The sequence below is a fragment of the Electrophorus electricus genome, chromosome 7 (genome assembly GCF_013358815.1).
Source record: "Electrophorus electricus isolate fEleEle1 chromosome 7, fEleEle1.pri, whole genome shotgun sequence".
NCBI lineage: Eukaryota > Metazoa > Chordata > Actinopteri > Gymnotiformes > Gymnotidae > Electrophorus > Electrophorus electricus.
The window spans coordinates 27,815,081-27,839,356 of NC_049541.1; the positions used below are offsets into that span (position 1 = coordinate 27,815,081).

Sequence of the window (24,276 nt, forward strand, 5' to 3'; positions counted from 1 at the left end):
ATGGTTCTCTCAAGAATGCCAGCGTTACTGTTCCTTGTAAAAATATTCCATAGTTTGATAAAACCTGAAAAATGGGTTGTTCTCCAAAATAGTTGTTGGGACTAATTAATATATTCGCATATTAATGACAACGTACAATGCACAGTAATTTAAAATACTCCTACAGAGTTCATTTCTGTGTCTGTGTTTGACTAAAATTCTGTATTGTAATTTTATGTAAACATAGCTGTATAGTGCATGCACAATCCATGAGAAATACATTTACACATTTTCACACTGGGAACAAGATTTATAGCTTTAACTCTATTTTCTGGTTTGTTGAAACATGGCTAACTTCTGAAATACCTGACTTTGTATTAGATTTCATCTGCTGAAATCTGACATTAAATCTGAGCCCAGCAACAAAACCAAAAAGGTGGTGGATTGTGTTTTATATGAACAATAACTGATCCACCAGTGTTATGATTTTGTCAAAATTTTGCTGTACAGACATGAAACTGCTTGCTTCAAATTGTAAACCATTACACTATCCAAGAGAGTTCGTCCCTAATTCTGGTTGGTATGTACATTCCTCATGTGAATGCTTTAGATGTGCAGAAACTGCTATCTGATAAAATCACACAGTTGGAAAATGACCCTGACAAATCTCCAATAATTTTTATAGGTAATTGTAATCACTCGAAATTGTAAGGAGCAACCAAAATTCCAAAAACCTCTGGATTGCTGCTACAGCACAATCCAAGTTTCATATCCTGATCTACCCCAGACACCCCTGTTAAATGTGGTCCATGCAATGCGACATATAGAGGGTCCTGTGGATCAGGAGGGGATTCTGTGGATAAAGAGAGAGTTCTGTGGATTGGGGTTTTGCAGTGCAGGTCCAGTCTCAAGCTTGGGGCTGAGTGAGGAGCAGACTATGACTATGGTGATGGGGGAGTGCAAGATGCTGAAACTCCTCTTGCACATAATGATATTTCCCAACAGAATAAGCCACTCAGTGTTGAGTTTGGTAGCAGCTCTTTTCAGGCCTCTGATGACACTGTCATCAACCTTGCAGTTGAAGTGGTGCTGTACATCCAAATTTTGTTTTTAAGAAAATATAGCAGTATCTCTTGTTCCCCAGGAAAATGAATTCTTGTAATGTTTGCACACCCACAATAAAATGTTGGGGTAACATTCCCAGGGGAAGTCAGGTAGACCTCCACACGACCATCAGTCCTGCAGATGTCTCACATTCATCCTCCCTAGAATTGTTTTCACCTGTCCCTCATTGCCCTGTATATAAACACTCAGTGTTTCTTTTGTTCTGATGTAAAGTATTGCCTTTTATTTCAGCACATACCAAGCAGTTCAGTGTGTTTTGTCTTCTCTTGTTTCCTGACTGATTTTTGGCTTTTTCTCAACACTGTTTTTGGATTTGGTTTTGGTATCTTGTACTTGTGTTATTCTCTGACTTTGACCTGGACTGTTTTTGACTCTTTACCTGATGTCCCTCTAGCTTGGAAATCTCATTGTTCTGGTTTTGACTTTTGGCCTGTTGGTTGACTATGTTATTGGTTTATTATGTTCATTATTAAACACACATCAACATTTATCCAGAAGCATCTGGCTGATTTTGATCTGTTGCAAGATTCTGATTTTGCTGACCCTTTCAAAGCAATTTCTATTGGTGTATGTATGTCCCTGTTTTTAAAATAATAATAATAATAATAATAATAATAATAATGATAATAATAATAATAATAATAATAAATTTGACAGCAGGCCAGAAATTCTTAACAAAATTCACACTGGGTGAGGAAATAGAACAGACTCATGTGCCCTCTCCACCCATCAAGTCCTTTCACAGTTCATTTGAACCCGTTCATCGCTGTGAAACATGCTGTGGTCTGTCTTATTGCTGTTTTGAACAGGAGTTTGAGTTTGTATCTAGCCAAACTGTTGGGATGATCAAAATGAACTCCCTCTTCATCAAACCAAATCATTTTACAAGGATTATATTTTGCAGTCTTAATTTTAATACTGGATCAAGCACTGTTCTCAAAGACATGTGTGTTTTAGAGGTTTTTGCATATATTTCCTAATATTTTATTTTGTCCAAAGTAAGTGTGAATGGAACATGACTAAATTAAGAGACACTTAACAATTAGATATGGCAATTAGTTTTGCCATATGAGGGAGAATAATTAAAAATAACCTAAAATATCGTGAGAAGTACATAAAATTAGTGTTTAAATTAGCTGAAAGTTCCCAAATTGCAACACATGGAAATGGCAAAAATTGTTCACTCTAATAGCATGTCTTGTTTGAGTTCCTCTTCAAAGTGAACATTTGAAACCAGCCTGTCAGCATTAGTCCCTTAGGTTAGCTTCAGTGTCCTACACACTTATGCATTCTAATGTCTAACATTAAAATGTCCTACATACTTATGCCTTCATTATTTAAGCCCTCTTGAAATATATTATATTACACCCTGTCTTCCAGTATATAGCCATTTCATTTTGGCATGCAGTTTGGAAATATAAAATTATATCACACATCAATAGCATTAGGTTTCAAGAATGGTTAATGTGTTGCAGTAATGGTATTTTTTATGCAGAGACTTCATATAGATAATACATCTTCATGATTTGTTGGATTCATTCACATTCTAAACATTCTGAGAAGACATTAAGACACAGCCTTTCTCAGCCTTATCAGTAAAAACCAACGTTGAGCAGTTTACAGTAAGGCAAAAATTTAGAACTGCGCAACTGTTTCTGGGTTGCATGAAGTGATCCCTGAAAGAGGAACCTTTGTAGCACATGTGCAGTAAAAAGGAACCCTTCATGAGACTTCACTCTTTTGTTCTGCATTTCCAAGCGATACAGTTATACATGGTAAGTGTTGGATTAATTTATACAATGTAAATTGTATTTTTAAAAATCCTAATGTATATAAGAAGAAGAATAAAAAGTTTTATTTATATAGCACCTTTCACAAACCCAAGGATGCTTTACATAGAGAGAGAGAGAAAAACACTAGGGAGGATAAACAGCACTAAAGAGGAAAGTTTTCAGTTGGTTCTTAAATGAAGATGGAGAAGAGCAGTTATCTAGAGACTTTGGCAGAGAGTTCCAAAGTTTAGGAGCAGCAGTACTGAAGGATCATGGTTGCGAGTGGAGTCTGTGGGACAGTAAGAAGCCCAGAACTAGAGGATCTAAGACTGTGAGAGGGACAGCATGAGAGAAAGAAAGTAGGAGCAAGAACTTGAAGAGCTTTGAAGGTTAGGAGAAGGATTTTATACTTAATTCAGGAGAAAACGGAACCAATGCAGCTGTTGAAGGGCAAGTGTGATGGGTGATTTGACAGGAGAGACATGTGATCCGACAGGTGTGATGTGTGATCTGACAGGTGTGATGTGTGATCTGACAGGTGTGATGTGTGCAGTATGTTTGTGTTGGCGAAGGACAGGTGAGATGTGTGAGCTGAGAGGTGTGATGTGCAGGGCAGTAGTAGCTCAGTGGTTAAATTAATTTCCTTGTACTTGGAAGGTTGCTGGTTCAAGTCCTACTGCTGTGGGACCCCTGAGCAAGACCCTTAACTGCTCTAGATAAACTCAGTCATAATTGTAAGCTGCTTTGAGTAAAAATGTTTAGGTAAATGATATGACAAGTGTGCAGTGTGTTTGGTAGATATGAGGTCTCTAGGTGCTGAGTTTTAGATGTACAGTTGATCAATTTAGCTGGAAGACCATAAAAAGTTGCAGTAATCAGTGCAGGAGAAAATGAAGGCATTGTAATGTTATAAATGTTTTCAGCAACAGGTCTGTTAATGGTACCTACTGTTCACTTCCTGCACTTTATTTAACCATACACACACCACTGGACTTAGATTTCATCATTCATTTAATGATTAGAACTTAATTATAATGACACATTCTCAATTCTCGTCTTTTGCAGATAATGTCCTCAAATAACAGTTGTATCCTTGTACAAAACTGTACTGCAAAACCTGATGTAAATTACTCTTTATTTGGACTTCTTAGTTTGCCTGTCATTTTGGGGATTGTGATATCAATAGGATTTTTCTTAAGGCATAAGAAATCAACAAATATTGAAGAATCTGGAAAAATTAAAAACACAGATGCAGACCATGGGACATCATGCACTGGATATACCGAGACAGCTCAGAACAACCCAGTCTATGAGAACTATAGGTGCAGAACCACTGAGCTATCAACCACACAACAGTTTTCTGTGAAAGGAGGAGGGGCACACAGGTACAGTAAATATCGCCCTGTTACATCTGAATCAGAGGCATCATTTTTCTTATTTGCCAGTTGTTACACACATGAGGAATTTATTTGTGAATGCCCATGTAACATACCATATAGACTGAGTAGAGACACTGGACAATTAACAAAAACTCAATATACAGACTAAGGAATACCATAAAAATGTAAAAATATGAGATATACTGAATATGTATATGATGAAGTAGTGAAAAGAGACATGGGATTATATGCTCAGGGCAGGGTGTGGGTTGCCTTAAAGGTCAAATTGCAAGGGCCCTGGGAGTTGGGTCTGATGGGAGGGTGTGGAAGTGGTGGTGTCCAGGGTGAGTGGTGTCATGACAATTAACCAAACACACCTGATTATGTAAGGAAATGAAGGAATCTCCTCATTTATTCAACTAGGTCCCCTATATTGGGTAAGATTTCTCCACTCAACAATGGTTTAGTGATGCTGGTATAACTATCATAGAAAAGAGGAAGCTGTTGAGTATCTTCCATGTTGTAAACGGCTGTATGTTCTAAAGGCATGAAATTCAATTAATGTGTTACAAAAAGTATACAAAGAGAGGGACCTAGTTGATTATGAGTGCAAGATGAACTTTTTCATAACATACATATGAGCTAAGATAAAATATACACTGTAACTATTATTCTCGTCAAAAGTCGTCGACTTTGTGAATTTATGGGGCTAAAAGTTAAAGATCAATACATTTAATGTCAAGATAATGAGAAAAATAAGATACTTTCAGTCACCTCTTGTTAGTTTAGTGTGCAGATGTATTTTACAATAACAAACATGGAGGTGGATGTTTTACAGTATTGTCATAGCTTCCATTTGACCTTTTCATATCTCCTGTCTCCTTCTGCTGTCTCCTGTCTCATGTCTCGTTTCTCCTGTCTCCATTCCTTGTCTCATGTCTGCTGAAATTTTAACCTCCTACATGCATCAAATATTTCTTAGATTCCATTTTTTTTCCTGCTGGAAAACTCAAAACCACAAAGTCTTACACACTCTTTCAGCTGAAGCTACATCTTTGAAGATCTCTGATCACCATTTTTACACCACAGAGACACCAGCCATCTTAACTACACCCACACTGTCCATGCAAGAAGACCGGACTCTTTCAGACATGACCAGTAGTCCCTAATTGGAGGGTTTTGGTTGGGAACAGACAGCAGAGCTCTGAAATCTAGCTGGGTGGTAAAGGTGACAGAGCATTATAGGAAAACTTCATGAAGCTGGATGTCTGTAAAGATGTCTTTACATCATATCTGTAAAGCATACTGTCTGCAGCACAGAATCCTGTTATTTAGACAAACAAATATTTTTGATAGTTCTCACTGATGTTATTGCAACTGCCATAGAAATAGAGATATCAAATAGTTTTTCACCCAGACATACAGTTATACAATACAGATTTTTAAAACTCGGTTTTATTTTATTTTTTATCATAAGAATTGCAATATACAAGATGGCTTGTATGCAGTCATGTGAAGAGTGAGGGTCTGAACAATTGAACAGAGCTGCGTTTCCATTGTCTTTCTCTAGGACACATATCTCAGCTGATGATGATTTGTATCTTCAGTGTGACAAAAATGAAGCTATCTACAGCAACGATCCTGCTTTCTACCCCTCACAGACAGAACACTCAGAGGAGCTGTACGTTTTACCAGATTCATTCAAGATGTAGAAAGCAAAGGCCCCAGGACTGGAGTTAAAAATATCTGATTTAATAAATAAACAATAAGCAACACTGTTAAAGGAGTGTCTCTCCTTCACCTTCTTGTTCTGTACCTGGTTAGAAAAGTCCTCAGAGTTCCCTCACACTCACGGGCAGATACTTTCCTGCATCCTTCCTGTTTAAAGGAATAGTTCAGTGTTTTCAACCTAATCTGTTTACTGCATGTGTACTGCATGGTTGATTAGCAGAAACAGTAATTATGACACGTTTTTTACAGAACACTGGAGTTTTCTTTTAAAGGCTGTCTCAGTATTTCACTGACGGAGAGCTTGTATAAGTGAAGTACTCAAACACATTGCTCATACAACATCAGTAATGGTACTCATGCTCTGATGCGTCAGGCTAGTGTAAGCTAGCTAGGTAGCTAGGAGTCAATGTGAACATGTGTGTCTCCAATTCTACACTTTAAAATAAAATCTAAAGCATATTTGGAAAGTTCTAGCCAATAACCTCTAACCTCTGATAACCCTCTCTATTTTTTGTTTACTCCACAAAGCATGCACAACACACATGGGTCACAGCACAGGCCAAGTTTAGCAGACCTAGTTTCAACCTTCTGAAATCAAAGAGTCCAGAAAGCTGAATGTTGCTTTACAAATGGGTTGCATTTGAATAAAAAAAAAAAATCAATTTGTAGTAAGGATATAAATAACTATAGAGCACACCTCCTGAGCTCTGTGGACCTACACTTACGAATGAACAGAATGGAGTGTCACACTTGGAAAAGTTGATCAAATGTGGTTATTTCTAGACTTACAGCAGAAAAGTAAGTTAGTTACATATTAGAAAAGTTTAATAAATTCAGAGAAAGGTTAAGGCAAACCTGTGACTGCACATTACAGAAAAATAGAAATATTGTGTTGAGAGGCCATATTTTCTCAGTAGTTCCAACACAGGTGGAAATTAAAGTAGCATTATTGTTCATAGGGTTTCGTTTGTGTTCCTGATGTGGGCTGTACTTGGTGTGTACTGTTAGCTGAACTTCTGCTGTGTCAGGAACTGATATGCTGTTGCAAGAGGTTTGTTGAGATCAGAAAGATCTTATTTGATAATAAAGACAGACAAATAATAATGCCAGGTGGACTCGACAAATAACATCTCATCTATTAGTGTCTTTATACATGGAGACAGCTTTTGATTCTCTATATTTGGAATAAAGGATTGTGTTAATCTGTTAATAAGCACAGAAAGCATACTCCAAATTTTCTAAAGTTACTTTTTACTAGCCTGTGTACAAGACACCTGTTCGCTGTGTTAGCTTTAGCCTATTCTGTGTACAAGACACCTGCTCGCTGTGTTAGCTTTAGCCTATTCTGTGTACAAGACACCTGCTCGCTGTGTTAGTTTTAGCCTATTCTGTGTACAAGACACCTGCTCACTGTATCATATTTCCTGCTAATGCTCTAACACACATCACATCTCTTTATTCCAGCATATATTGTACTGAATAATTTATATGACAGTTAATGTTAGACTTACCAGAACTATAAGCAGAGCTATAAGCATAATTATTGAAATTAACCTAAAGTTTCAAACGAATAGAATCTGTCATAATTTGACTTGATAAGTTATTTTCATCTGAATAAGAAGCATGCATTTCTTCTTTTAATCACACTGTTATCAGGTTCACTGCAGGTCAAACATACATATATTGCCTAAATTTGCCTTTTCAGCTATCTAGAGCACTGTCACTTTTCACCAGTTTTAAACTGGTTTTAAACTGTCTCCTGTACTCTGTACCAGTTTTAAACTGGTTTTAAACTGTCTTCTGTACTCTGGGTTTCAGGATATCATTCTGTTCCACTGATATTTTCACTGCTTCAGTATTGGGAGGTGTGTGTGTGGGGATGGTGCATGAAATGTTTAATAAGCTCTTATCTTTAAATGGAAAAAGCTTCATTGCTTCATTGCTACTTATGTTTACCCTTTATGTCATTCGTTTGTTTGTCAAGGTCATCTTGCTACAGACTGCTGTGTTCAAGGCTGCGGCCTGAACTTGACATATCTTGGGTTGTTTTATGGTTCTCCTAGACCTTGAAATAATGTCATAAAAGACAGCTTAAAAGTGCCTGAATGCAAATAGGTCTGTTTATGCACAATAACATTAGAATCTTTCAATAAAACGGACCATTGTAAAGCGCAAAGAGTGCAATATTATCATAATGAACAGAAATTATATAAATTAATTAGATTAACTCAAATGCTGTGAAATATGAATTTATAAATATTATGTGCAACAGTTAATAAAGACTCATATTTTGAAAAACAAATGCAGTTTCCTCACCTGTATCATACAAAAATAACAAAAATAAAAAAAATGTCATCAATAAGTTATAATAAATAATCTGCACCTGCCATCTGAAATTAATTATTTGTAATGTTCATGTAAAGACAGGTATTTTACCCTCTAAGTAAAAGAGAGCTATGTTTACCTGTTTAGGAGAATGCCAGGAATGTAACCTAATAAGAACAACATTTTTTCCACACTTCCACTATTTCACAATAGTGTAGGTAAGGTATATTTCTCCTGCGAGGGAATGTTGTACACCTGAGACATTTCTCATCGAAACGAACTAGTTCAAGCACAGTGGCATTTGCTAACTATCAAATCATCAAAAGATGACACTTTTAGCTTCCCACGACTGTCATAATGCATGAGAACCATGGGCTCATAAGCAGCAGGCACACAGCACGGCCCAGGTGTTGCTCCCTTGGACAGGCGATGGAGACGAGACTTTATCTGGGTGTGCATGCTGGCTGGTTTGTAATTGTGTGGGGCAGGAACCATCACAGAAGTGCATTGTGTAGGCAGAAGGAGCAACAATCCAGTCTGACCAGCCAATCTCCTCAAAGGAAACGCTGAGAGACTTCTGACTACAGTGATTGTCTTCGTGGTTAGCGGACCGAGCATTTCTTACCTTCCCCACCGAGAACTCGAGTTCTAAGCAGAGTCTTGGTGTGGGTTCAGAACTGCCTTCTTCTCCTGTCACAAAGCCCAGATCCACCGTTAATAATGCATGACTGCTGTGTCTTAGTCTTTCCTCAACTGCAGCCGTCATATCCAGGGAAATGTTGTGTCCCTTTGGCCTTAAGCCCTTTTTAAATCAAACACTTTTTCCAAATATGAACTGGAGTTTTTGTGAATTCTAATTTGAATGTTCTGATTAAGCAGTGGTCGATCGTAGATGGCACTGTCTGTAGGTCGTCTCAGAAACAGCAGCTGTGCTTGTACCAGTGTGAAGTCCTCAGTGATGCGGGTGTCCCTGCGGAAGACGGCCCTGAACCAGTGGATAGGGCCCGTGGTTGCAATCTGAACTTGCTCAGGACCCAGTGGATGCACTGTAAGCAGAGGAATCGAAACCATTGTCATGCTTTTATGCTTGCAGAGCATCCCTGCCAGCATTCTTCTATGGTTTTAATGTGATATGTTTCAAAACACCAGAGCTGCTGGAAAGATCTGGTGAGGGAAAGTTCGTACATCTTCCAGTGTGCTGCTGGGTGATAGTAGTAGCAGCTATGGAGAATAAACGCAGTGCTCAGTGTTCACAGGCACAAACTCTGAAACAGGTTTTGCAGAGATTTTTTAAATGACTTTAGTAGCATTCATTTACACTTACCAAGATGGGGTGCTGTCCCATTAAATAAAATGTTTGACATTTTAAAAATCTTATCTTAAACCCTTAAATTAGTGTTTTGAAGTTTATTAAAAACGAAATAAAAATTTTCCTGCATCCTTGTTTAGAGTAATTTTATAAAATTTAATGACATATCTCATATACATATGTTTCTTTTTTATGATTTATAATGCTAAAATGGCATGTCTTTTAGTAAAAACAAATTTAAAGGTTTTAACAAGATTAACCCTACCCCCTACATCCTACACCTTATACCCTAACCCCTACCCCCTACATCCTACACCTTATACCCTAACCCCTACACCCTACATCCTACACCTTATACCCTAACCCCTACACCCTACATCCTACACCTTACACCCTAACCCCTACACCCTACATCCTACACCTTACACCCTAACCCCTACACCCTACATCCTACATCTTACACCCTAACCCCTACCCCCTACATCCTACATCTTACACCCTAACCCCTACCCCCTACATCCTACACCTTATACCCTAACCCCTACACCCTACATCCTACACCTTACACCCTAACCCCTACACCCTACATCCTACACCTTACACCCTAACCCCTACACCCTACATCCTACATCTTACACCCTAACCCCTACCCCCTACATCCTACACCTTACACCCTAACCCCTACACCCTACATCCTACATCTTACACCCTAACCCCTACCCCCTACATCCTACACCTTACACCCAACCCCTACACCCTACATCCTACACCTTACACCCTAACCCTACCCCCTACATCCTACACCCTTACACCCTAACCCCTACACCCTACATCCTACATCTTACACCCTAACCCCTACCCCCTACATCCTACACCTTACACCCAACCCCTACACCCTACAGCCTAGCATGTGAATTTCTTTGGTGACAAATGATTAGAGTCTTCGTTCTTCTGTTAAAGTCACTGGTAAACACAATAATGCATTAGCGCTTTAGTTAACTAATCTAACTTTACTTAATATACTAAAAACTCTTGCCTCTGGAATATGTGCACTACCTGAAATGTTGGTACAGGAGGTTACAGATATACACATAAAACTATGCAAATGTTTTGTTTTTGTTGTTTGTTGTTTTATTTTGGTTTTTGTTTGTTGTTGTTGTTGATAGGAACCCTTTTTGCAGATATTTTTTAGTATTTGCTAAGCCTAACATTTCACACATCCTCCAAATCATAATATAACATAGTTTTACATTAAAACATAGTGTGATTATATATAAATCCTGCATACGAATGACCATGTGTACCAACTGCACTGTAATTCTGTGCTTGCTGGATGCCATGGATAAGGCAATTTTTGCTTTGCAAACAGTTAATACAATGCCACATTTACACATTTGTCACAAGGATTGTACAACCCCCCCCCACTAAGAAAGGGACTTTAATTAGTACTAGACACTAGACTACAAGCATTTTGAGTGGAGAATGTCCAGATCCTGAGACTCCAAGACCTAAAGCCAGTTACCTGTAGTCTGAAGGAGTAGTGTTGTTCCTGCCTGTTCAGCCAGCATGCTCCTGTACTGCTGGTGTATTGTGTTCAGCTGGTGGTGGGAGGCCCGTTCTCTGGGCTCTGGTGGTCTGTCCATTCCCAGGTATTCCAGTATACCTGCTTTGAGTGCCTGGAGCTGCAGGCTACGATTTGCTCCTGTGTAGTCTGGGACAGCCCTGGATTCACCCATACTGAAGCTAAAGAATAAAAGAACCCAGACGCCCTGGGCTAAGCTCCGCATGACCAGGTGTTCCTAGGTGCTCTTGTGGTACTGAATGATGAAACTACAAGCATTCCTTCATTTATACACTCACTAACCACACCCCAGTACTGCAGGATTTTTCACCTACACCCACACTGTTTAAAGATACTTGGGATCGAGCCAGACATCTCTCACATCCATGACATAAAATAATTTACTGCAATTAGTTTCTTTTCCAGACATGGTAAGTTTAGCGTGTTTTTAAATTTACATACCTTTACTAGAAGTGTCTAGATAGTAATATATAACTGTTAAATAAAAATATACTTAATGGCTTGATATATGTGGATGTATGCATGTATTTTAGTACAAAATAAAAACATATTTTGGTTTTCCAGGAAACTGTAAATCTGTTTTCACAAGGGATCAATAAATGACAAGTTTCGCTGTGTCAACAGTGCTTCTAATAATGGCACCACCCAGGTTAATGTCTTGTTTTATGTTACCTTGTTTTTGCTTTTTAATGGGGTTTCCCAATCCTTACATAGCCTTTGTTACCTGGAACACAGTCAGCTGTAATGCTCATATAAACCTTTGATTTCCCACTTATAAATCAATGTGATAACACTGATACTTTATACATACCATGAGCATAGATCATCAGGGCAGAATTGCAACACGATTATATTTTGTAACAGGAAATACGATGTGTGAACAGCAGTTTAGTTTGTTCAAACTATAACTGATACTTAAAAGTGAACAAAGCAAAGCTGTGTGATGAAAAGGTCATATATTCATATATTCCTGCTTCCACTGAGGAAATTATGTGAAAGGTGGTCAGGTATGATTCAGACATGCTCTGTGACATTAGTCATGCCAGAATTCAAAGAAAACAACATTGAGTAATCATGCTCTTTGAAGAGAACAAAAGGACGGCTCTATTTTTTAAACATGAACATGACATCACGTGCACTGAAGATAGCATGCTGTACCACACCCAGAGCAAACTTAGAGAAGCGTGGAGGACCGAAAAATGCATCTTAACAAAAATCAGTTTGCATTTGTTTTTCTAAAGATGACAAATACTCATAATGTTCTCTCCACAACTGTAAATGTAAAAGGGTCAACATTCAGAACAGAATTCCATATATTTATTGTTCTAATGATATGCAAAAATACATTCCAAATTTTACTTAAGATATTCAGCTGGAACTGAACACAAATTTCAGTGATTATCCCATTCTATATTAGTTGTAGTTTCCAGGAGCTATACTGCATCAACAAACTTATATTACGCTGTAATCAAGATCATCAGACTTTCCATTCAACAGTGATACCATATCAGAATATGATTACATGACATATGTGAATAACATAAACAGAATAATAGGTTTGAGCAATGAGTCCAATAAAGGAATTATAGTTCATAGGAAGAAGTGTTGTGACCTCAGAAGAAAGATTATGACATCAGAGTAATGAATCTTAAATATTATGACATAAGAAAAAAGATTGGGACGTCAGAGCAATAAATATACTGAAGCAGATGCTGATTGTGTTATTTTAATGGGATCAACTTTGCTCTTTTTATGTGTTAACCATTGTTAAGCAATGTTATTAAGTAAAATGTATTTATATAGCACTTTTCCCCAGACATTTTACAAGGACAAATCACAAAGTATAAAAAACATAACAGAATACAGCATAGAGTAAATACAAAAATACAGATCGAGGGCAATATATTTACTCAAAAACCTGTTTAAAAATATACATCACAGCTTTAGTTGCTCTTTAAAATATTCAAGAAAACAGCAAACCTCAAAAGACTGGGCAAAGTGTTCCACAGTTTAGGTACTACAATCTCGAATGCTCAATCTCCACGAGTGTGTAGGTGAGTATGAGCAACATGCAGTAGACCTGGCTCATTTGATCTCAGAGAGCGAGGTGGTAGATGGAGCAGATGGAGCTGACCATCTGTACAAGTGGAGGCCTGACCATGCAGTGCTCTGTAAGTCATAGGAAGAATTTTAAACTGGATCCTGTACACAACAGGAAGTCAGTGGGGAGATTTTACTAAAGGGGTTATGTGAGATTATCTGTTTGATGGAGGGGCATTCTGGATTGCAGGGGCATTCTGGATTACAGGTGCATTCTGGATTTGCCTGCAGACAAATTAAGGTAGATCCGACTATGCAAATCAAAAACATTTCAGTAAAATCAATATGAAATTAAATGAAATTAAAGTATGTTTAACCTCTGCAGCTGTTTGTTTGAGACTACGGATCTCAGTTTACGAATATTATGTAAATAAAAAAGCAGATTTGGTCAATTGCTTAACATGGGGGGTCAAACATCATTAACTGGTCAAATATAACACCTAAATGATGCAAGATGGAGTGGTCAGCAGAGGAAATAAGACCCAAGGCTTTGTTTAATCCAGGGGTTAATCCATCTCAAGCAGCAATCAAAACCTCTGTCTTATCTGCATTAAGATGTAAGACATTAAGACTGATAGTATCCAGACACTCTAAAGGCCCAGCTAACCTATGATTTAGGTTTGAAATCATTAGGCTTGAAAATGCCATCTGCAAATAGGTGATATGCAAAACTAAACTTCTATTACTTGTCCCAAAGGCCACAAACATAGAAAAGCAGGAACCCCAAAACCAAACCCTGCGGGACAACACAGGACAACAAAACAGATTAGATGCTTATGGATGTCTAAGCAAAGAAAATTTAGTTTTTAAGATTTATTTAACACCATTTGTATTTAAATTAAAGACCCATTTTGCATCAAATTTGTAAATTGTTTGAGCTTTCAGTTTCTGTGTAGTTTACTTAAGATCTACTGCTGATCACCTCAGCTTGTCTGTACTGAGACCTGACTAGATTGACATGTTTACCATTATGAAGATATGTATAAAGAGAAGAGCACAGCATGCAATAAATGGGGGAAAATGGTGTTACAGAAGTGGAACATAGAATTGTAAACATCACAAATAAATATTAAATGTCTTAGGGGGAATGGACATCTAGAGCTATATAATAATAATAATAATAATAATAATAATAATGCTATTATTATTATTATATTAATCATCATTATTATTATCTCATGAATTTCATCACAAGATCCTTCATTCTGTGGGTGTTTAGTTGCAGTTGATGTTGATTCCCTTTTGCACCATTGGGCAAAGTCCTTCATCAGGGTCCAGTGCTCATCTTCCTGTCCACCTCTCATAAACCCCACAATGGCCGAGTCATCAGAGAACAGGAACCAGGAGTACAGGCTGAGCAGAGAGGGAGCCAGCAAAGGTCCTTGAGGTGCTCCTGGGCTGGCACAGAACCCTGCAGCTACCAATCAGGTAAGGCTATGATCCATGCAATGATGGACTCATCCAGGATCACTCAGTGCTTGAAGTTGGGTATGTTAGTATGCTAAATAGGTTATCTTAAATTTAAGTATGTTATTTATAACATTTATAACATAATGTCTCCAAGTTCCTCAAAGCGATATACAGTATATTTAGGCCCTCTCACTTCCACACCTTCACTGCGCCAAGCATTGGTAACCCATCTAATTATCCACTAATCAGTTCCCTCAGGTTTTCTATTGTGACTTAATTAGTTCATGTTTGGCGCAAACAGTATCATGTCAAGGGGTCTCCAAATAGCTGTGGTTTGGTTGTTTGTCTTATAAAAATGAGTCTGTGGAAACGTGTCTTACCGGGTCTTATCCTAAGTGTCGAGCAGTTTTCAAAGTAGGTCAGCTACAGATACGAGATCTCTGGGATCGTGATGTCTACTGATTCTGCAGCATAACATGTAGGGTACTTTTCCTCACTTCCTCTAATTAGTCACTTTCATGTGTATGTTTATTCTTATCTTACTAGACTTCACTTGAGCGGTAAATAATAATGTTAATGTGCACTATTCCGTCCAGAATGTTTACGGGACTTTTCCCTCCTTGTACTGTTAAAATGATACGGAAACGGAAATAAATCTGGTCTGTATTTTTTTTCATTGTGTGTGTGTGTGTGTGTGTGTGTGTGTGTATGCGTGCATAATATACTTACCCTTATTCCAAAAGAAATACAACGCAAATACATGGACCACAATAGTAATATATAAATGGAGTAATTATAATAAGATGAAAAGGAGCGAGTTTTCTTAAGTCTATATAACGGCGGCGCACCCTACGCCACTTCCTTTTCCGTCTACGCTGAAATAATGGATGCCAGCCGCGTGCAGCCCATCAAGCTCGCCAGAGTCAGTATTGTTTAAAGAAAACGGTTGATTTTTAATCAAATACATGTTTAACTTTACACATCGTGTACATAAAACACCGATGTTCATAATTTTGTGGCGCTAATGAGTTGCAGTGCTTCTTTTAACGGGTTAAAGTGTTGCGTCGTCATGGTCAACGCTATCTGAGCCGTATGAAGCGTCGCGTCGCGTCGTGTTTCACTCGTGTGTTTACGGCTTTGGCCACCTGTAGCTCTCATTAAAGATGTTTCTGTAACTTGTAGCTTTTTAAAGAGTAACTGTGAATGTTCCAGGTCACGAAGGTGCTGGGCAGGACCGGATCTCAGGGCCAGTGTACCCAGGTAAGCGCGCACCACCGCCTGGCACCTACAACGGATGTGTGAAATATGATTGTGGTGTTAACGCACCGAGGCGGAAAAATGCTTTTATTTTTGTTGACGTTTCTCATATGGCAGTTTATTTTTATTATGCCTAAAAGCTTAACTGCAGATATGAATTATAAGATGATAAACCCGTACTTGAGACGTTAGTCTTTGTGATGACGTAATGTACGCAGCGGCGAACGTGGGGTGCACGAGACACGGGCAGACGTGCAGAAAGTTGTTCACTCTGGTGCAACAGAGCAAAGGACACTCCCCCTTAAATACTTCAAATCGTCTTTGCAAGCGAAACTGTTCTTCTGAAACTTGAAGTTCTCAGCATTCAAAACCCTAAATATACTGTATATAGCTTTGAGGAACTTGGAGACATTATTCTTATAACCTAGCTTTTGATCAACCAGTCCAGCGTCAGACTAAATGTTTAAATGACTTCAGTGAAGCAGTAAATTGTTTTATTTATTCTTTTGTTCAATTGGTGTTAAATTATCATAGGCATCAGTCTGTCTTTAACGCCCAGTTTCCATTAATAGTTTGTTAGCTTTTACTTCTGTTCTTCTACAGAAATGTATAAATCCAGTTTGTTTATAATGAATCTCCCTCCTGTCATTCCAGGTGCGTGTTGAATTTATGGATGACAGCAACCGGTCCATCATCAGGAATGTGAAGGGCCCAGTGAGGGAGGGAGATGTGCTCACACTTCTCGAGTCTGAAAGAGAAGCACGGAGACTTCGTTAGGTGAGCAGACACTTCCTTCTACTTCTGAGGTTTGGTTCAGATTTTATTGATTTGGGTTGTTTAATATGTCAGTGAACAGAAAAAAAGACATGATGATTGAAAACATCTCAGCTAGCTAGCCAATGTTGTCTTAACCCAGCAGTAATCATCTCTTGGTTAGAGTTTTGCAATCCTGTGCCTGTCAATAACCAAAATCCCCAGTGTTTCCGCTAAGTAATACAGTAAAGAGTAGCATCACCTCTGGCACTCAAGTGGGTGCATTCAAGACTTGGTGGATTTGGGATGTTGTAATTGGTCAGTTCCCTTCACTGACTAGGTTTTTTGGGGAAGGGGGAGGAATATAGTACTGCTGATGACTACATTTCTGGCAGCCTGTGTGTTGGAAGGTCACTAGCCTGGTTCGGTCTCTTAGCCAGCTTGTTTTGACTGTTTCTATTTGGTGGTAAAGGCTTTAAAATTCACAAAAACCTACAAGGCCAGATAGATGGTACCTGGCAGCAATGGCTGTGTGGTTGCCATGACATTCATATCCTGGTGACAAAAGTACGGTATTGTAATGGCAATAACTTCCACACACACTTCAGTTTAAGAAATGACCTGGCTTGTTCGCCAAGCTCCATCTTCATATCCATTAGGTACATGAGTTATCTTTGGGTTGCCATAGCCCATTTCTTGCTGAAGTTATAGCCTATATAAGATATTGTAAACAGTCCAGAATGTTTGTGTTTGTACTTGATTAAGTTTAAAAAATGCGATGTAATAAGCCTGTTTTCATGTTATATTTACATTTTGTCAGTTTCCTTTGGTGTGTAACTTATTCTCATCCTCCCTTACAGTGCATTGGTGAGGAGTGGTGCAAGACCCTGTGGACCATGTTAACACCAGGCTCTGCTCCCACACTCCTGTCAGCTTTCATAGCAGATGTATTCAGATTAAAAAGGAGTACTTTGTCACATTGTATGGAGTTTACATTGAGACATGCCAAGCTTTACAGCATGATTTGATCTTTCAGACAAGACATGAGGGTGTGTTGTGAACATTTGTCATTGAAAACAATAAACCAGTAAACATGGGCTCTCAACCACTGCCATGCCTCCTTTGTTTAAACTTCAGTGTCTGAGTGACCTCTAAAACAACTGAGTCAGGAGTTCAGTTAGCTCTTTTTAAGCCATAATTGGTTTTTCTGTGCTCCTTTTGCTAATACCGGAAACGTCTGAAGAGCAGTCAGATGTATTTGTTTCTGATCTTGGTGCTACACATGTTTCTCTTCAGAAACAGGAGAATGTTAAACTGCTAGGCATGTTCTGGACCCTTCAGATACTTCTAAACACCAACATGACACAATGGTGAAACGGCAAATGCCAAGTCATTAGGCACATGTAAACACGGCCCTTCTGGGCGGTTCAGAGTCCCGTAGCGGAGTCGAGCACTGCTCTGGGCTTGTTTGTGTTCTGTGATACTCCGTAGTCAGGCATGATCTTCCCACGGGGGTGAGCGTGGCTTCGGCCTCTTGTGTCAGGCCACCTCTGGAGGGGATGAGTAGGATCTGATGTAACGTTACAGCACCGCAGAGGCCCAGCGGGTGTGTCTGCACCCATTCTGGCACTGATGCTTTGGTTTTCTATGTGGACAATGCAGGCCTATGTGAGTGGTTCACATGAGTTGTCAGCCTGTGAATGAGGACATATAGAGGGGAGAGAAGGACAGTGTGACTCGTACTGGAAATGATTAATGTATTTAAAAGCACAAGTGCATATAAGACAAATGATGCATATAATCCCTTTGTGTAGCTGGTGAAGCACCTCTGAAGTCTCCTCTCTGGAAACCTTCACTGCAGTTTTGACTATAGTCAGGCATGCGGGAGAGGCGTGGCTGATGTAGAACTCTGAGCAAAGGGTTTGTGAAGGTCTAGGAGGTGGAGCTGGTTTATGTTAGGAAGCTGATGTTTAAATTAGATGTTCACATTTCTGAGAGTTTAAATATCTTCCTTTTGAAGTTTCCTAACTTCATTGCTGCCACAGCTGCAACTGGGAGTGTTTGTTAGCATTAAACTCCTTGCCACTGGAAAATGACAAATCTTTAATTCTGATGGTCTGACTGTGCTGCATAAAATGATCAGCAAACCTTCGCTTGGTTTCTCCAGTGTATGTGTGTGTGTAAAACATATATATATATTTCAAGTTTACAAAAAAATGCTGCAAAGGTTCTTTAGATGTTATGCATGAGTGCTCACAAGGTGGCAGTATAACACTATTAATAAATGCCCAGCATATCCATATAACTAAAGTTGTAAATAGCTGAAAGTCCTCTGCTGGTGTACCAGTCCTAATTCTGAGGCCCATCAGTATTACACATCAGGGAACCCAGAGCGCACAGTTCTGCGTTTACATGCAGGGATTTTTCTCATCCATAATGTTTTTATTCCGATTCAATGTTTTCAGTGTTTATATGTTGCCTGTATCCACTAACATCTACAATAGTTATAATAAAAATGCACCTCGTCCGAGGCGCCATATTTAATATTGAGGTTATCATAACGAAACGCTGACGGGTTTTTAACATTTATGTGAGTCCTATAGAGAAGCCAAATAGATATACAGGTGTTATAGGCTACCTTAGAAGTGAATTTCGAACGGTGTCTACAAGTGAGGCAGTGGCGTCCGTATCTGAAAGCTTTGTGAAGGCCTGTGAAGGTGCCTCCTCGCCAGACAGCAGAGATGGAGGCTACACCTGGGCCAGATGCAGCTTGGGCTTGTGTTCCCACTGCATTTGAATAGTGCTGCTCACCTGTGTGGCTCCATGTAAATGCCGTGTGTGTTCATCGTAGAGCGACCTTGGCTTCCTTGAAAGGCGCTTATATAGATATAAATTCATTCATTCATACCACTGAGCTGATTTGAAGTCCAAATAATTAAAGGCCGTGAGGATTTTTTTTTGTTGGGGTACCAGCTTTATGCACTTCACACACACACACACACACACATCCTGTAGATAAAGAAGCACTTTTCTTGCACAGCTCCTGAATCGTCCCGTTTCTCTGGATGCCTTCAGTACAATTCTGAGATCTTTCTCACTCACTATAATAAAGATCCAACTGTGAAATCAGTCGGGTTGAAGAGTTTACGTGACTCTCATTCACTTTTCAGCGGATTGTCAAAGTACAGCCCCCTTTCAATCGGACTGAAGTATTCAGTTTGAGCCTAATCCAATTACTCTCTTTCCAGAGGTGTTCATATGAAGGGTTTTAATTTTCGAGCTATGAATCCAATGTAAACGTAGCCACGGTAAGAATAGCATTCGTCCATCTGCATATTACTGATATTCCTTTTAATATTAATAATAATATCACGTCTAATGAAAATACTGTATTTATCATTAAATTAGTACATTTAAATAGTATATATTGTGATTATTCAATTTGCCCATAAATGTTTTATTGCTGATAATGTTTTCTTTTGTCACTATTAACCTTGTATGTGTGTGTAGCGCATAACCATCATGCGGCACTAAACACGCCTCACTCACACAAATGCTGACCCAATGACAGCAAAGAAAAGGAAATATTGAATAATGCTAACAAACCCCAAACAGCTGTACATGCTTGCCAGTAAGATATAGCGGAATCATCCAACTGCTTTTGAAGCCTTGCCCTGTTGCCAGGCTCCTGTTACATATAGTCAGCGTAATGTATGACGTAGTCATCGAGTATGTGTGTGGACACGAGTATGAGTGCAGACCAGTCCTGAGAAGCACCTCCAAACATTTCTCTGTGGTGTCCCCTAGTGTTCTGCAGTTGGTGTGTGTGCGTGTGTGAGTGTGTGTGGGTGAGTGTGCGTGTGAGTGTGAGTGTGTAAGTGTGTGTGTGCGTGAGGGAGGTGTTGTGGTTGATAGTGTGTTATTAGAATCTCATTAAATATCCATGTTGTTCCTCTTGAAAGGTTCCAAAGTTGTTTCACCTCTAATCTCATTAGCTCACATCAGCATTTAAATCCACAACAGATGCCACATGAAAAGATCGGGCATCCTGATGCGTGTGATTATGGACATTACAATTTAATAGTTACTTTAATTGTGAAGCCATTGTGAGGACTTATGGAATTGACAAGAAGGAACATGTTTCACATGTAAAATCGATTTCAGATGTAAAGATTCTGGAGCGACTGAGGCTGAAGATTTCAGCATGACACTGAAGCTCAGGCTTCCAACTGTGGGTTTAGCACCAGGCAAACAAAAGAAGATTTCTTCCTGGGGACATCGTACTGACCAATAAAGAAACACAAGTAGAGAGTCCCAAAATACAAAACTGGTCTCAGGTCAGTTTCAGTACGTCCACTAACATATATGTGCTCTTTTCAGGAATGTTCCCAAATTTACTGGCATTTTGATTTTCGCCTGAAACCAATACCAAGATGCCAAGTCAGGGGTACAAGGGTACATCTACAAAGAAGTTGGGGTTTTTAGACTAGGACAGTCCTACAGACTCAGGCAAAACAGGGTGGGGGTTACATCCATAGCAGACACAGGCATGTATGTAGGGAGACTGTAACAGCAGTAGTGAGTGTTTCAGAGAAAAACCAATATATGCATGCAAAATAGAATGATGTTTAAAACCAGGTTAGGGTTAAAAAACAAGCTGTCAAAAGACTGTGAAGAGCATGACAGAAGTATGAGCAACATTGTCTTTTCAAAGTGTATAAACACTTTGTGAGGTCTCTAAAAAGTCTCATAATTGCTCATCCATGTGGATGTCCTCCATCACTGCAGAGACAGCCTTTGTGTGTAAAACTGATCAGAGGGCACACATAACCTGAGATAGAAGGGTGTCATCACTGACCAGCACCATATGACCTGAGACAGAAGGGTGTCATCATTGATCTGCACATACAGAGCTGAGGTTCTTGTCCTGAAGAATCCACACATCTCTCATCTGCTTTTATTTGACAGCATTCCAAAGGCTAAAGGTTTTTCATTCTGAAAAGGTAAAGGTGTAGTTCTGCTCTCTGGAAGGGCCGAGTTACCATTATATTGTTGAGTGTTTCTGTCCAACCTGGTGGCACAAATTTACTACAGTGCACCAATGGAATACGGAGGAGCTTACAATGGACAAGGAACAACAACAACATCAAAAAAAGAAGCACATCTTGGAGAGTGAAAACATTGAAAAACAGTAACTGCACCTAAACATACACCCCCCCCCACAACCAAACAAAGAACAACAACGAAAAACAGAATTCATGTATTAGTCTATACACATACTGTATTAAATTCAATAGGTCAATAGTTTTATCTGAAGATCAGAGCTAGACTTCAGAATCTGAAAATGTATCTTCTACTAACAATATTATTGGTGATAATATACTATAATAATATGGTACTATAATATTTGGCAAAAGGTCCAAGATCAAAGACTTGAATACATGAAATAATATTGCCAGCCAAATATTTGCAGTAGTTAATGACCCATTAATGACATAACCAGCTATGACTATTCATGGGTTATTAATGACTGTACTCGTGTCTGGTGTTATGACACGATTACCTGCGTGTAGTGGGAATGACTTCCGCTGTCATATAGGAATTATGCGCACATGCTGCCATAAAGGCATGAGAGATGTGAATTGTCCGAGACAGAACAGACTAGTGGTGGAAGGAGGTAAATACCACCTGCATGCAGGAAAATGCGGTCTTGTCTGAGATTTTAAACCGAGACCGACACCCAGACCAAGAGTGAGAAATGAGAGCCAAACCCAGACCATGTTTGTTTAAGCCATAGAGACGACGACCATGAAAGCAAGATTCCAAGTCTGTACCTAAAATAAAGAGGCAGTAACTTCAGTTTTAATATTTAATATGATCATAACAGCGATCTGGATTATTTTAAGACATATAAACTAGTTTACTAAATCAAAATTGTATATATATTTTATATTTTCATATTTGGATTATTTTAAGACATATAAACTAGTTTACTAAATCAAAATTTTATATATATTTTATATTTTTATATATAAATATAAAATATAGAAACTAGTTTATGTCTTACAATAACCAAATCGCTGTATATAAAATATAAAAAGTATATAAAATATAAAATATAAAAATATATAATGTATTTTATATCTAATGTATAGATAGATAGATAGATAGATAGATAGATAGATAGATAGATAGATAGATAGATAGATAGATGCAATGTTTCAGGAATCAAGAATATTTTCAGGGGTATGTTTTAGGTCTTTTTACGTACAGCGCTTTCCTTCTCTGTCAATATGTCATACAAATAAGACTTTATGTACATTTCTGATTTCTAAAGTACATTGGCGGATCAGAAGGTATCTTTCGCGCTGTTCTGGCTAATAAAGCGGTTATTTGCAGCGCACTGATGATGGCGGTTGGAGAGAAGGCTGAGAACGTTGGGCCTCACACATCAGGCATGTCAAGTCCAGCTGCTCGAGACAAATGATGAAAAATAATCAAATTAAAATAAATCGGGAACCACAGTTGTCGGATTCTTTTCGAATAAAAATAAGTGGAGCTAAAAGGTTTAGATAACTTAGATGGGACTTGTGAAGGCCGTAATGTAAATGTTTCTGATTTATCACACTGGTACAAAAAGGCCCCGCTTTCTCTTAATGTCGCCTGAAATGGGGACGTCATCCTGAATGCGGGCGCATTGTAGGAAAACGTAGCGCAGGGCTCTCGTCACTGCTAAAAGCACACACCTTGAGAGAGAGAGAAAGAGAGAGAGAGAGAGAGAGAGAGAGAGAGAGAGAGAGAGAGCGAGGAGATGAAGAGGGAGGAAGCTTGTTCTGAGTTTAACGCTTGTTAAACTGAGTATGACACTTTGGCAAATCAGCATTTATAATATTATTTAGCGGTGCCATATCAAGGTAATTTTTAAAAAGGGGAAATATATGTTTAACTGTTATAAGATATCACATATTACCCACTCTTCATAATTCCCATCAGTACCACTGTTAATAATAATAATAATAATAATAATTTGAACCAGTAACAATAATTATTATTGTTTTGATTTCTTATTTATTTATTTGTTTGTTTGTTTGAATATTTGCTTGCTTGATTATTTCAGATAAGCTTACAATGGGTTTGGGGACACATGATGCGTAATGCTTGTTTACGTAACATTTAATCTTTTCCCAATGCATCACTGAAAAAAAATATGACCAAGAGATTAATCATATTAAACAACAACTATAATAACAATAATAATAACAATAATAATAATAACAATAATAATAACAATAACAGTAATAATAATTAACAAACAAATTTAATCTAGACCATTCCTAGGTTTAAACACAGTAAAGAATCGGTTCTCACACCATAGTGTGGATTAGTCCACAGTTCACTGAAGTGTCTGCAAAATTGGGACTCGAAACGAGTGACATAAATGATCTTAAAAAACAACAACAACTCCATTATCAATTGAATTAAATCTGTCAAGATTTAACGTTTAAGCCAACCGGCCACGTTAGGTGGAATGATAAACGAACTCAAAAAAGTTCG

The 24,276-nt window shown here is 38.5% G+C and overlaps 2 protein-coding genes and 1 long non-coding RNA gene across 4 annotated transcripts; 2 read left to right on the forward strand and 1 right to left on the reverse strand.

Annotated features, from left to right (window-relative positions):
* Nucleotides 1-2,809: 2,809 nt before the first annotated feature.
* On the forward strand, nucleotides 2,810-7,553 carry LOC113584993. The gene is made up of 3 exons (XR_004776249.1): nucleotides 2,810-2,879; nucleotides 3,942-4,261; nucleotides 5,826-7,553. It is a non-coding gene; the product is annotated as an uncharacterized LOC113584993 (long non-coding RNA).
* A 1,043-nt stretch (nucleotides 7,554-8,596) lies between these two features.
* On the reverse strand, nucleotides 8,597-11,407 carry LOC113584995 (growth/differentiation factor 3). The gene is given in 4 exon segments (XM_027022268.2): nucleotides 8,597-8,794; nucleotides 8,796-9,110; nucleotides 9,113-9,357; nucleotides 11,143-11,407. Coding segments are annotated over 4 exon segments (1,023 nt in total).
* A 4,158-nt stretch (nucleotides 11,408-15,565) lies between these two features.
* rps28 (ribosomal protein S28) lies at nucleotides 15,566-17,827 on the forward strand. 2 transcript variants are annotated; one of them, XM_027022297.2, is made up of 4 exons: nucleotides 15,566-15,634; nucleotides 15,925-15,972; nucleotides 16,624-16,775; nucleotides 17,583-17,827. In XM_027022297.2, the coding sequence occupies exons 1-3, from the start codon at nucleotides 15,596-15,598 to the stop codon at nucleotides 16,744-16,746; spliced, it is 210 nt and encodes a 69-aa protein (XP_026878098.1). In that variant the 5' UTR covers nucleotides 15,566-15,595; the 3' UTR covers nucleotides 16,747-16,775; nucleotides 17,583-17,827. The 2 variants fall into 2 exon arrangements, with proteins under 2 accessions (XP_026878098.1, XP_026878097.1); XM_027022296.2 differs by having other exon boundaries at nucleotides 15,569-15,634; nucleotides 16,624-16,746.
* Nucleotides 17,828-24,276: the final 6,449 nt, after the last annotated feature.

Bases quoted from the DNA above. Each gene is read 5' to 3' on its own strand.
- rps28 (XM_027022297.2), top strand. From the start codon at position 15,596: ATGGATGCCAGCCGCGTGCAGCCCATCAAGCTCGCCAGA. The intron at 15,635-15,924 runs GTCAGTATTGTT...TGAATGTTCCAG, and splicing joins AGCCCATCAAGCTCGCCAGA to GTCACGAAGGTGCTGGGCAG. The intron at 15,973-16,623 runs GTAAGCGCGCAC...CTGTCATTCCAG, and splicing joins CTCAGGGCCAGTGTACCCAG to GTGCGTGTTGAATTTATGGA.